General features: G+C 51.5%; 1 protein-coding gene across 1 annotated transcript in view; it reads right to left on the reverse strand.

Moving 5' to 3' along the window:
• The window catches only part of OPRD1 (opioid receptor, delta 1), a 34611-nt gene extending 23085 nt beyond the window's left edge, over nucleotides 1-11526 (reverse strand). The window contains exon 1 of the mRNA XM_008568692.1: nucleotides 11079-11526. Within this exon, the coding sequence (XP_008566914.1) occupies nucleotides 11079-11311 (233 nt within the window). The 5' untranslated portion in view covers nucleotides 11312-11526. The remainder of the gene's footprint in view (nucleotides 1-11078) is intronic.
• Between the last annotated feature and the right edge of the window lie 1715 nt (nucleotides 11527-13241).

The raw sequence follows: 13241 nt of genomic DNA on the forward strand, positions 1-13241 counted from the left end.
AAAAAAAAAAAAAAAAAAAAAAAGAATTTATTATTTTAATAACTTTACAAGTAAGTCTACTCTGCTCCATTGCCCCTCCCAACCCCTGGCTGCATGACAAAGAGGTTTTCCCACAGGATATCTCGGGTTTGACGTTCTTCACAGACATTGCTTCACAGACACTTTGCACACCTGGGATCTGGGAGTCAAGCGGACCTCGGTTGAAAGGCCAAAGCCACCACTTCCCAACTATGGCCCTGGGCAAGTGAATTATCATCTCTGAGCCTCAGTTTCCTCATCTGTTAAATGGAGAGAAACACAGTACCAACCTCCTAGAGTTGGGAGAATTAAGTGAGATAATACACAAGAGGCGCTTGGCACAGAGCTTGGCACGGAGCAGGCCACCTTGTCAGCAGTTGGAAAGGTCAACAGTTCTACTTTTGGAGTTAACTCCTGCCAAATCAATAAGCTGTGCTTTGCTGTTGAGCCCTCTCTTATCTAGGATGTCAAGGCCTGGGCAGGGAGGGAATGTCTTGTGGCTACCTGCCCCTCCTGGCAGGACAGCTCCACTCCATCTCACCAGTGAGGAATGGAAAATCACTGGGGCATTTCCTTGCACTCTGGAAGGATGAGTTTTTGTAACCAAGGGAAGCAGATTACCTCCATCTGTCCTGCAGGGGCATCTGGCCGGGCCATGAGAAGCAGCTTCTCTTCCTTGGCTTGATCCCTGCCCCTGTTTCCCAAGTGCTGGACAACAGAGCCAAAAGGCATCATTATCACCAACAGCTTCCTGCTGTGCTAAAGCCAGATCTGCATGATCTCCTTTAACTTTTGCCGTCTGCCTAAAACACTCCCTCCTAACAGGTCTCTGCTCATTTTTCCCTTCCTCCCCAACCTCCCCATATACAACTGCAGCCCTGCACTCTCTCTCACCCAGGCGTGTTTTAGTTCACTTATTTGCCTGGCCTTATATCTATTTGTTTACTGTCTATCTTTTCCCCAGTAGAACAGCAGCTCCATGAGGACAGGGACTGTCTTCATCATGGTTGCATTCCCAGCATCTAGAACTGTGCCTGGAACTTAGCAGGGGCTGCTGAATGTATTTTCGCCCCAACCCTGTGATGGAGGTGTTTTCCTATCCTCCTCATTTCACAGATGAGAAGATAGGCTCAACTCACTGAGCACAAGGGTGGACGGCCAGCAAGAAGCAAACCTGGGTTTGAACCCCAGTCTGTCTGCCTCTGAAGGATAGGACTGCCTCTCCAGCTGCTGGCCTTGCTCCAGGAAACTTGGGGTCCTTTGGGCCTGTAAGGTGTTGTCAGTGTCCCCCAGGCCAGGCTGCCCTGTGCAAGAACCTATTTCTCATGCTCCTAAATATTACTCTCTCCAGCCATCCTTTGGCTCTCCCGCAACTCAGATAATTCTAAGTGTGCAAAGAGATCCAAGGGGAGGGGCAAAGGGTAGGAAAGATGGGTTCCAGTCCTGTCTTGGCCACCAGCTCAAAAGACACAGAACCTCTCCAGGCCTCAGTTTCCTCATCTGTAAATGAGGGCTGAACTGACATACAGGGTGGCAGAGGACAAGGCAATGGTTAGAGTGTGGGGCTGGGCTCAGAATGATACTCTTCTAATTTCAATCTGACCCACTTGGGCACATTATGTCATTTCTTTGAGCCTCGAGTTTCCTCATCTATAAATGAGAGCAATAACACTCACCTCAGCATGGGTTCTGTGAGAATTAAACAGGATAATACACATACGTCTCTAAGCAGACTGCCTGGCACAAAATAGGTGTTCAATAAAGAGAATTATCACCCATGATTAAAAGTTCTAAGCCTTGGTGACAAGGTTATTTCTGCAGGGCAGGAGACTTCTCCCTCTCCCTGTGTGGTGTTCTTTGAATGGGGCTTTTCTGACATCACAAGACTTTGAGTTCTTTCCACTTATAAAAGACTAGGAAGGTTATGGAAGACAAAATTCTTTCTATATACACCCTTCCTAGCCAAAGACAAAGCTGCTGATTTCTGCAGCTGCACTGGGAGCTATAAATCAATAGAACACAGCCCAGACACCCCACCCCACCTCACACCCCCCTGCTGGTAATGGGGCTGCTACAGCCTGCATGATTGTCAACTGCTAATTTAAACCAGGCTCTCTGTTCAACCCCAAGATTATCCTTCTTCTTGTGCATGTTATGATGTTCCGGGCAGCCAATTTGATTTTGAGGTCCCAGGACTCTCAGGTTAATGAAATCATGCCTTGCCCTTGCACGGCCCCCTGCCTCTCAAAGTCCAGACATCTGCCAGGGATGGGGGGAGGTGAATCTGAGATCACAGCATTGAGATTCACTCTTTGAATCTCAGCCGCGGGGTTATGCTTTTTTTTATTTTTTTGTCCTTTTTATTTTTTGTGAGACCGGCCGCACCGCGCTCAGCCAGTGAGCGCTGTGAGCGCACGGGCCATCCCTATATAGGATCCAAACCCGCGGCAGAAGCGCTGCTGCGCTCCCAGCGCCGCGCTCTCCCGAGTGTGCCACAGGCTCGGCCCGGGGTTGTGCTTGTCTTATCTTTCCTCCATCGAATCTCCAATGCCAAACCTCCACCCTGTGGTTTTTCCAGTGTCTGCTTGTATACCTTCAACGACAGGAAGTTCCCTACATTACACAGCAGCCTGTACCTTCTTGAAGAGCTTTGACTGTGGGGAAATTCCTTATAGAAATAATACCAGATGGGCCGAGCCCGTGGCGCACTCCGGAGAGTGCGGCGCTGGGAGCGCAGCAGTGCTCCCGCCGCAGGTTCAGATCCTATATAGGGATGACCGGTGCGCTCACAGCGCTCACTGGCTGAGTGTGGTGCGGCCGGTCTCAAAAAAAAAAAGAAATAATACCAGATGTGCATAAACAGATGTGTTCAAGAATGTTCACAGCAGCATTATTTAGATTGGCGTAACAGTGGAAATTATATATGTACCCCCAAATTGAACACATTTGATTAAAAAAAAAATGTTTGATAGTGTGAGAACATAGTCATGATATAATGTGAAGTGAAAAGGCATCTTGCAAAATATTATATATAATGTGGTCACGATTTCAATATGTGATCCCGATTTCATTAAAATAAATACACACACACACAGTGAGAGGGGAAAGAAATACATCATAATGACAAAGCTTTTCTCTTTGTGGTAGGATTATGGGTAATGCCTGTCTCTGCTTAAACTTCTTCATATTTTCTGAAATAACTACTGTGTTACCTTTATTGTAAAAGAAAATTTCTAATATTGAACTGATAAAGTTTCCCTATATAGCATCCACCCAATAATTCTAGTTCCTCCGTGGCTTGATAAATGTCGACCAAATGAATGAGAAGCAAATCTTGCTCCTCTTCTAAGTAGTCATGATTACGGAAAACATTTATTGAATACTTACCAAATGCCTGGTTCTGTGCTGCTGTCCCTCACATCATACCTCCTGAAAACCTCATAACCACCCGGCTGTGGACTGATGTCCCCCCAAAACTTAGTCCCACTGGGACAGTGTAAAGAGGGTGGGAAATCCTATTATGGTAATTGAAATGTGGGGCCTTGAAGAGGTGATTAGATTGTAGGACCATGCCATCGTGAATGCATTAATAATGGTGGTCAGGGGCATAGTTCTGAGGGCTTTAAAAGGAGAGCATGTGAGAGTCTCTCTCTACTCTGCCATTTTCTGCCATGTGAGACCCCTGCATTGCTGTAAAGCCACCACAAAAGAACCACCTCACCACATGTTCCCTGGACTGTGGATTTCCCAGCCTCCAAAACCGTAAGCAATAAATTTTGTTTTATTACATATCAACAGGTATTTTGATATAAGCAATAGAAACAGACTAAAATACACCCTATGAAGTTCTATCACTACTCCCATATCAGAGATGAGAAAACTGAGGCTTGGAGACATTGTGTATGACTTGCTCACGCTCATCTCTTAGTAAGTGGCACAGCCGGGATGTGATTCCTGGTCATTCTGGCTCTGATGTTCAGGCTCTCAACTGCTGTTACCCCACATTGGAGCCTCAGAGATTTGCAGAAAGCAGTCTGTCCTGTTTCTTGCCTCTCCATCTACACATCCCCAGCTCTCGCTCCCATTCTTCATGTGTCTAATGGACAGCAGTGATACAAAATCATGGAGTGATTTTGGAGTCAGAAAGACCTGGGTTGACGTCTTGACTCCACCACCTCTTGCTGTGAGAGGCACTGGCTCCCCTGGAGTCTTTGCATCCCCACCTATAAATGAGAACATAAAACCCCCATTGTAAGGTTGTGCTGCAGCTTGGAGGAGCCCCTGACACGTGACAGAGGATCAGGAAAAAGCTCTTCGGTGTCGTCGGTGACTTCAGGACTGATCCCCGTGTGTCTGTGAGTCACACACACTCTCCAGGGAATGAACCCAAGATCTAGGAAGTGGCAGGCTCTGGGGCAAGGCCAGGAGGTTTGGCAGGAGCAGTGCCCAGGGCTGCTGCTTGTTCTCCTTACTGAGCCTCACCAGAAGGCACCCAGCCCAGCCTCCTGCCCTCTTGGTAGGTCATGTTAACTCCATTTCAGAAAGGGGACAACTGAGGCCAGGGTTTCGATGACCTGTCCAAAGTCACATGGCCCCCTTTCCATTGCCTTGAGCCTGTCTCTCTGGTTCCCCCACACTGAGCCACTCCCCATCCACTCCACCCACCCACACCCACACAAAATTCGTACTCTCGAACACCATTCTATACAGATTGCTCCAAAATCCTCTTCTCCATGGCCTGTGACCCAACACTCCCTCATTCCCCAGCATGGCTGGCCTTACCATAGGACCCGAGGACCTGTCCAGCTTCAGCTCCCACGTCCAGACTCACAGCTCGAGCCTCAGCAGTTTCTGGCCTTAACACAGCCACGCCAGGCCTGTCTCCGGGCTTCTCCTAAGTCCTCCCTTTTCCCCTTGCCACCAGAATGACTACCTCCAATTACCTGGGGCTGGTCCATGGAGTCCCTCTAACATTTGCACCTCATCAGGGATTTTGGAAGACAGAGACTAAGTCGGCAGATTCATCACCGGCTCCCAGGTCTGGCCAATGCTCAGCACACAGCAGGTGTTTTGATAACCATGGTGAGGCACACAACTGCTTGCAAGGCCTTTCCTGCTTTTCTCCTTGCAGCTTCTTCATTCTCACAGCCACCCCGGGCCCTGGTGCTCTCAGCTCAGCTGTGGTGAATCTCCCTGCCCTCTGCAGCTCGGATCATCCTCTGAACCTGTCATTGCTCCTGCTGCTCCCTCTGCCTGGAATGCTCTGTCCCCACCTCTCCATGTAGCCAACTGCTGCTCCCCTCACAACTCAGCACTGGCATCACCTCCTCTAGCTGGGTCAGGCGCCTCCCCTGGACTCCCACAGCTCCAGGAGGCTGCACTTGTCCCTGGAGTTATAACTAACCAGGGGGTCCCATGGGGCATGGCTGTGTTAGAGCCAGAGGCCATAATGAGATTTAAGCTGGGCAGTGGGAGCTGAGGCTGGACAGGCCTGGCAAAGGTCAGCATCAGCAAATGCTTGTTGGATGAGGAAATGGGAAGCCAATATAGGACACAAGAAAGGACCCAAGGTGGAAAACATAGACAATGAGAATCAGGCCTCAACAGCCAGCCACTCTGTCCACCTGCAGCAGCTGCAGGAGGGCTGGTTAATCACAGCACATGGCATGCCAGGTGCTGCACTAGGCTCTTACATGCATGACCTCATTGAATTCTGTAAAAACCTATCATGATCACTCCAATATTTCAAATGAGGAAATGAGACTCAGGGAAGGTAAGCTATTTGCCCAAAGCCACACCCCTGAGATGTAATCAAGCTGGGATTGAGTATGAGCACTGCCTGACCCCTAGTTGTGACCTTTACCACCGCACTGTGTCATCTCACTAGAATCTTTCCTGGCCTGGGGGCCCTGGGTCTGGACCCCAACCTGGGCAAGAGAGGGGAGGAAGACAAGAAGGCAAGGAGCACAAGCCAGGTCTCCAAAAACAAGACAGGAACTTGGTGCCCCCAATTCTGCCAAGTTGACACTTAGGCATCTTTTTCAGCAGTCCTTGGCACCTCAGCAGTAGACAGAGGGGACAACCGGAGCCCCTCATTCACCTGTTGTGACGCTGCCCCTGCTCATGCTGCCTGGCTCAACCTTTCCTCCCCGTTGTGTGCTCACTCACCTCAGATGGAGGGAAAACACCATGCTTTGCCAACATCATCTTATCCAGCCTTGAGCACAAGGGCACCTGCTAGGTACGTACTATTAGCCATGCTTCACAGGTGAAGACACTCAGGTGCAGAGAGACGATCCAACTTGCTAAAAATCTTAGTAGGTGACAGCCAGCATTTGACACAAGGAGAAGAGTCAGAAGAGACATAGGCTGAGGAGAGATCAAGGGGCAGAGAAGCACATGGCCTGAGACAGTCACCCAGAGGCAGGGTGTGAGGTTAAGAGGGGTGGAGACACATGCCGGGTGCAAACCTGCTGAAACCAGGACCAGGGAGAGGAGACAGGGAGACAGAGAAGGCTGTGGAACAGACAAGAGGCCAGGTAGAAAAGTACTGACTCCATTCTCCTACCCAGATTCTGGGGTGGGCAAATCTGGGAGTTCTAGGCCATGTAGAGGGAGGCAAGAGGTCACCTGCCAGCGATGAGGGGTCTGCTATGCCCTTCACACTCCACCCTACCTAACATGAGTGGTCTGCTATGCCCTTCACACTCCACCCTACCTAATGGGCTGCTAGTGGAATTCTCTGAGATGCCAGCCTCGCTGAGGGCACCAACTCTGTCACATGTCTGCTCCGAGGACCTGGGACATCCCACAGCCAACAGCAAGTCACCATCCTGACTGAACTCACACTGCAGGGATGAGGGGTCTGCTATGCCCTTCACACTCCACCCTACCTAATGGGCTGCTAGTGGAATTCTCTGAGATGCCAGCCTCGCTGAGGGCACCAACTCTGTCACAAGTCTGCTCCAAGGACCTGGGACATCCCACAGCCAACAGCAAGTCACCATCCTGACTGAACTCACACTGCAGGAGCAGAAAAGGATGCCCTACCTCAGGGACCAGATGTCCTGAGAAACCCTGCTCACACTTCACAGAAGCCTTGTTCCCTGTTCCCAGGATCCACAGGCTGTTTGCTCAGAGCACAGTTCCTGGAGGCCCCTCTCGTGCATCCAGAAGGACAAGTGGGCTTTGTCAAGTGGCTCCACGGAGCAGGGAGAAGACCAGGATGAGACAAAGGCTTTGTGGCCTAGAATTCTGAAATTCCTGGTTCTTTTTTCAGGCCCTTGTCTGTGTCATACTTCCCTGTCACAGCTCTTCCCTTGGCTTTTTACTTATTGCCCCTCGTCACCCTTTAGCTCCTCAGAGGCCTTCTCTGATCTCTCTGGCCAGGCGAGACCTTCCCCGCCCCCATTACGGGCTCCCAAAGCCCCCACGTACTCTTTCATATATAGCCCTTAGCACAGCTACAAATGTCAGTTTTTGGATGACTAGCTGATGAACGTGTGTTTCTCCCACCAGACCCTAAGCTCCACCAGGGTGGGATGGTTTATTTTTTTCCTCACCATTGTATCCCAGCATCTAGTACAGTGTGTCCATAGAATGTTCTTGAATGAGTTAATTCCTTTCATGCCTTCACAGCGAGCCCCTTCCTGTTCTCAGAGGGCTTAGGGTCTAAAAGGCTCAGATATCACATGTTATCTCTAATCTCACCCCAACCTAGATGCGTTGTTGTTATTACCACTTTACAGATGGGGAAATGAGCTTCAGAGAGTCGCTAGCCCAAGTACACAGCAAGCAAGTGGCTTTGAACTCAGATATGTCTGGTTCCAGAGTCCAGCTCTACCCACTACATCACCCTACTTTCCTGCCCAAGGATCCTCTGGATCTTCCCTGGCAAACCTTCCCCTGCCCCTCAAACTGCCTAAACTCAGGATTGATAGACAGAATTCATTCATTCAATCCATCACTCATCATTCAACCAATCAACCGACTCATTTATTAGTGTACCAGGCCCTGCATGGGGTGCCAGGGAACCACAGACAGCCCAGAGCTCAAGGAGCCCTTAAAGAGTCTCCACCCTCGGCTGCCCTCTCCCTGGCTGTGTTATACCAGGCCAGCGGCATCATATATGCTCTTCCACTGACACCTGCTCTTGGGACTTTTTCAGCAGAAGCCGAGCCCCAGGCAGCTGCCCTGTCCTCAGTCTCCCTCTCGATCGGGAAGGACTAAGTGTCAGCCCCCATCTTTTCCCCTCCCCCAAGGACAGCAGCCTAAGATACATGGGCTGAATGATGTGTAGGACCACAGACCTTCGGTCTCCATCATTCTCTGAAGAGGAGGAACAGGATTTTGCCACCTCCACCCATGCAAACCTTTGACTATCCCTACTCCAGGCAACTCTGGAAAAAGTTCTGGACTTGGAGTCATAAGACTGGGATTCTAGCTCTGGGTCTAGTGCTAGCTGCTGGACCTTAGGAGAACAAGTCACCCTGCCTCTCTCTGAGCCACATCTTCCTCATTTTCTCTGTGAAACATGAGTGAAGCTGATGCCTCCCATGCCTAGCCCACAGGGTTGTAGGTGAGGATTAAAATCACAGCCAGAGATTCAGTTAGCACATGGACGGTAACTAAGTGCTAAGACCGCAGGGAAACGTCTTAGTAACACGGGGACCTGCAGTGTTTGCATACATCTGACAAAGCGATTGTGGGAAGACTGGTTGGGAAAACACCTGGCAGGCTGAGCCCAGAGCCTCCCAGTGTGGACCCTCAGAGGTGGGAGGCCCTTCTCTTGCTTAATGGTGGTGGGGAAGCTGTGCTCATCAGCCCACCTGCCAGAAGGCCCTAGGGAAAAGGCTAGAAATGGGACCAAACACATGATGCTCAGCTTTTCCCAGATTTGAGCACCTGGAGACAGTATGTGCCAGGAACCTGGAACTTTCAGAATCGGAGCTATTCTCAGGCCCACCTCGAGACAAGCACCTCCCTCACGCTCCCTTCATCAGTTGGCACTGGATTCTGCAGGATCTGGAAAATTTCTCCTCCTCCTCATACAAACAGCTTTCATTTATTGGATCCAGGCACCAGGCCAGCTGCATTAGATATGCTCTTTCTCTGACACCTCACAGCAACACTGTTGAAGAGGGTTTCTTTTTTTTTTTTCCTTTTTGTGTTTTTTACTGACCGGTAACGGGATCACAACCCTCGGTGTCGCGCCCGTACCGGGTACCAGCAACGGGATCGCAACCCTCGGTGTTGCGCCCGCACCACGCTCAGCCAGTGAGTGGGAACCAGTCTCCACATGGGATCCGAACCCTCGGCGGGAGCACCGCCGCGCTCCCAAGCAGCGCACTCTCCAGTGCGCCACCGGGCCGGCCCAAAGAGGGTTTCTAATATTACCCCCTTCTATAGATGAAGAAACTGAGGCTCAAAGAAGCTAAGTGATTCACCCAAGTCACAGCCAGTTCGTGGCAGAGTGGGGATTAATATACAGGTTGGGCCGACTCTAAGCCTGCAATGTGGGGAGAATCACTAACAAGAACACAAAGCAAAGATCAATCTTGCCTGTGCTTAGGGGAATTTTCCCACTATAGCTGGTGATGAGTCATTGAAAGGGCAGGAAATTCTTGCACCTTCCACTCTTTCTGGGGGAGCAAAGGATCCCCCAGAGATCACCAATGCCAAAGCCACTTGACACGTACACACCCCATCTAATGGTCCAACATACCACATTCTGCCCTGCAGAGACCCCATACTCTGGAATTCATACTTTCCAATCAAGGAGAGCAGGTCTCTATTCTTCAGACAAGGAAACTAAGGCAGACAAAGGTGGGACAGGGGGAACGGTGCCTGGGCATCAGTGACTGAGCTGAGACCCCAGTTCACATCTCCAGCCTCTGAGTCCATGATCTGCCCTCTGCCCTGCCTGGTGGCACCATGGCCCAGAGAGGTTTAGGGCTTTGTCCTCAGTCAAGCAACATGAAGGACCCATTTCCAACTAGCAGTGAATACCAGGGCATCTTTGTTGTTTTAAGGATGGGAGTTTCCTCTTAACCCTTTTAGCTCATGTCTGAGCTGGTGGGGCTGTGTCAGTGGGGCTACTTCTGGGGCAAGCTGATGATGTTTTAGACTCTCTGAGAAGGTCCCAGCACTACCCATAGATACCAGGAAGAGAACCCACTTTCAGGGTGAAAGCGCAAACTCTATTCCAGCCCAAATGACCACTGCTGCCTTTGGCAGGAAAAGACTGTTAGAGGAAGGAAAGAAGGAAATGGGAGAGGGCATCTGTGAGGTGGATGAGGCCTCTCTGGATTATATCCAGAGTTCCTGACCAGACGGCCACTGGGGGAGGGAGCAGAGAACCGGTTGGCTGGCCCACAGTCGTCACCCACTGTATCCAGGAACCATGGGCTCTCCATTGGCAAATGCACACACAGCTGCACACACATAAGTGCCCAAAGCCACTCTGGGTGCTCCCCTTCCCCTAGGGTTTCAGGGGTTTGGCAAAAAACAACAGTCACATTGTCACATTCTCATACAGAGAGAATCACAAATTGACAGTCTGAGACAAACACACACCAACACCTGGTGAGTGCCCCCACAGCATGGTGCAGACACAACAACATTCTTCTGTCCCCCACCCAGTACCTAGTGCCCACACACAGCTGTCTCCCCCAAAACCAGTGGCACCGTAGAGCATCTCTGCCCACCTCTAGGAGGATTCAGGGGTCCAAACATACACTTGTACTGTTACAAGCAATCACCCACTCACAAACTGTGACAGGCACATAAATTGTTGCCAAACTGTCCCACAACCCCGATGCAGAAGCAAGGGAATGCCAACAGATGATCAAATATTATTTAGATAAGCAAGCAAGCGCGCACACACACACAGACACACACGGAGATACACATTCCCGCGTCCATCTGTCAATGGAAGTGGCCTCCCCGCTGGGCACCGGGCGTCCCCTGGGGGAACTACGGAGGCCTCGGGAGTCTGGGGTCCTGTGTTAGGGTCCCAAGACTCACACCGGATGGTCCCCACCCTCACCCCGGGGACTCACCGGACGATGCCGAACATGACAAGCATGTTGCCCAGCAGCCCCACGGCGCACACGGCTGAGTAGAGCGCAGTGATGGCGATAGCCAGGGCGAGGGACGAGGCGCTCTGTGCGCCCGGCTGCCCCGACGCATTGGCGCCCGCGCTGGGGGAGGCGCTGGGGTAGGCGTCCGAGGCGTTGGCGAGGAGCGGGGGCTGCAGCTCGGCGCCGGCGGAGGGGGATGGCTCCATCTCCATGGCTGCCACGCGGCAGGTGCCGCGTCCCTCTCCACAGTGCGCCCTGGGCGCAGCGATCTGGCGCGAGGGGCGCGCGAAGGCAGGAGGCCGCGGCCGCCGCCGCCTGGATTTCTCCGAGTCTCCACCGCCTTCCTCTCCGCCCTCACTGGCCCTGCCCCCGGCGCCCGCCCGCTCCCCTCGCCCCGTGCGCTGTGAGCCAGGAGCCGCTGCGGGATCCTCGGACTCGCCCGCCGCGCGCACCACGTGGCCCGGAGGCGGCCGCCAGCGTGAGCCCTCGACCGGGGGCGGGCGCTGCACCGCTGGCTTGGAGCCGGACCGGGAGGACTCTCGCCCCTTTTCGGGGGATGCTTCACTGGCTCGAGTGCGCCCCCGCTCCAGTCCGGACTCACCTCCCCACCCCCCGGCCACTTCGGAGTCAGAGGCACCTGGATGTGCATCCCGTCTCCAGCCCTGCACTGAGCAGAGTGACCTTGGGCAAGTCACTTAACCGCTCTCAACTTCATTCTTCATGTCTGTAAGATGAGGAAAATCGCATCACCTCTCAGAGGGTTGTTGGGGAGATTAAATAAGCTGATGCAAGTAAAGGATTTAGCTCAGTGCCAGGCACACAGTAAGCGCTCTGTAAATAACCATAGTTATCCGTGCTTTTCTTGCACCCTATTCATTCGCTCAACAAATGTTTTTGGGGCGCCTAATATAAGAACCTGGTACTTACTGGGCAGCTGCTGATGCACAAAACCAGATGCAGTAGCTGCTTCCTGGGGTTTTACAGTCCAGTGGGGAGAGAGACAACAATCCTAAGATCACACTAATGAAGATACAGTTACAAATTGAGGAAAATGAAAGCAAGGAAGGCATTCCTGTGGCAGGGTCAGGACAGCTTCCCTGAGGAAATGACACTTAAGGTGAGGTGTGAAGTTTGGGGAGGAACTAACTCAAGGAAGGAACAAGGAAAGAGCCTTCCAGACACAGGAACTACATGTGCAAAGGCCCTATGGTCGGAGGGACTGAAAGGAGGCCAGGGAGAGGAGAAGACAGGGAGGAGGGGGTAGGGAATGGGATGAGGTGGTGGGCAGGACCTCCAGGAAACCTAAGTATCACTCTGGCTGCTGTAGGAGCAGACAGAGGAGGGTCACTTGGCTAATTCATCCTTCCCACACACACCCCTGAACTGACCAACCCAGACACACAGTCATCCTCCTCCTTGGAGCGCCCATCGTTCCCAGAACATTCCCTCTACCAAGCATTACTCTGCTCCAGGCATTATAATAAGCACTTTTCCATGCATCAACACTTTGGTTTTTTTGTTTGTTCGTTTGTTTTTAATTTTTATTGAATCATAATTGATTATACATATTTTGGGGGTTCAACGTTGACATATGTTGATCAAATCAATATTACTAGCATATATATTATAACAAATAGTACTTATTTTTTATGCCCCTTGTCCAATCTCTCCCCATCTCCCTCTCCCTCCCCCTCCCCCCTCTAGTTACCCTAGATTTCTTCTCTCCTTCTGAAAGAATAGTGGTTACTCTGTTGATTTGTTGCCTAGATTATCTGTCCAATGCAGAGAGGTGTGATCAGGTCCCCCAATATTATCATACAGCAGATGCTTCTTCTGTCACTCTGGAACGGGCTTTGTGGAGAGAGACATCCTCTTCTTTTCTTTGGTCTTTGCTGGTGACTCTCCTTGTGTCAATGCACTGCAGTGGCTGGCGGACCATCTGTGTGGTTGTTGTGGCATCTAGTTGCTTTTGTGGCAGCCATGGTTATTGTGGGGGCTGTGGTGGGCCACCCACATGGAGGTGATGTTTTTGGCATGCTACTTGGTGCTGGTGGTGTGCCTGGTTGTGGGTGTGGGGTCTGGTCCGCAGCTCCATGCCTCATGTTCCCTGGTGGGCCCTGAGGCACTGGTGGTGTGCCTGGT

This window comes from Galeopterus variegatus, unplaced genomic scaffold (genome assembly GCF_000696425.1).
Source record: "Galeopterus variegatus unplaced genomic scaffold, G_variegatus-3.0.2 Scaffold431, whole genome shotgun sequence".
In the NCBI taxonomy this organism is placed as follows: Eukaryota; Metazoa; Chordata; class Mammalia; order Dermoptera; family Cynocephalidae; genus Galeopterus; species Galeopterus variegatus.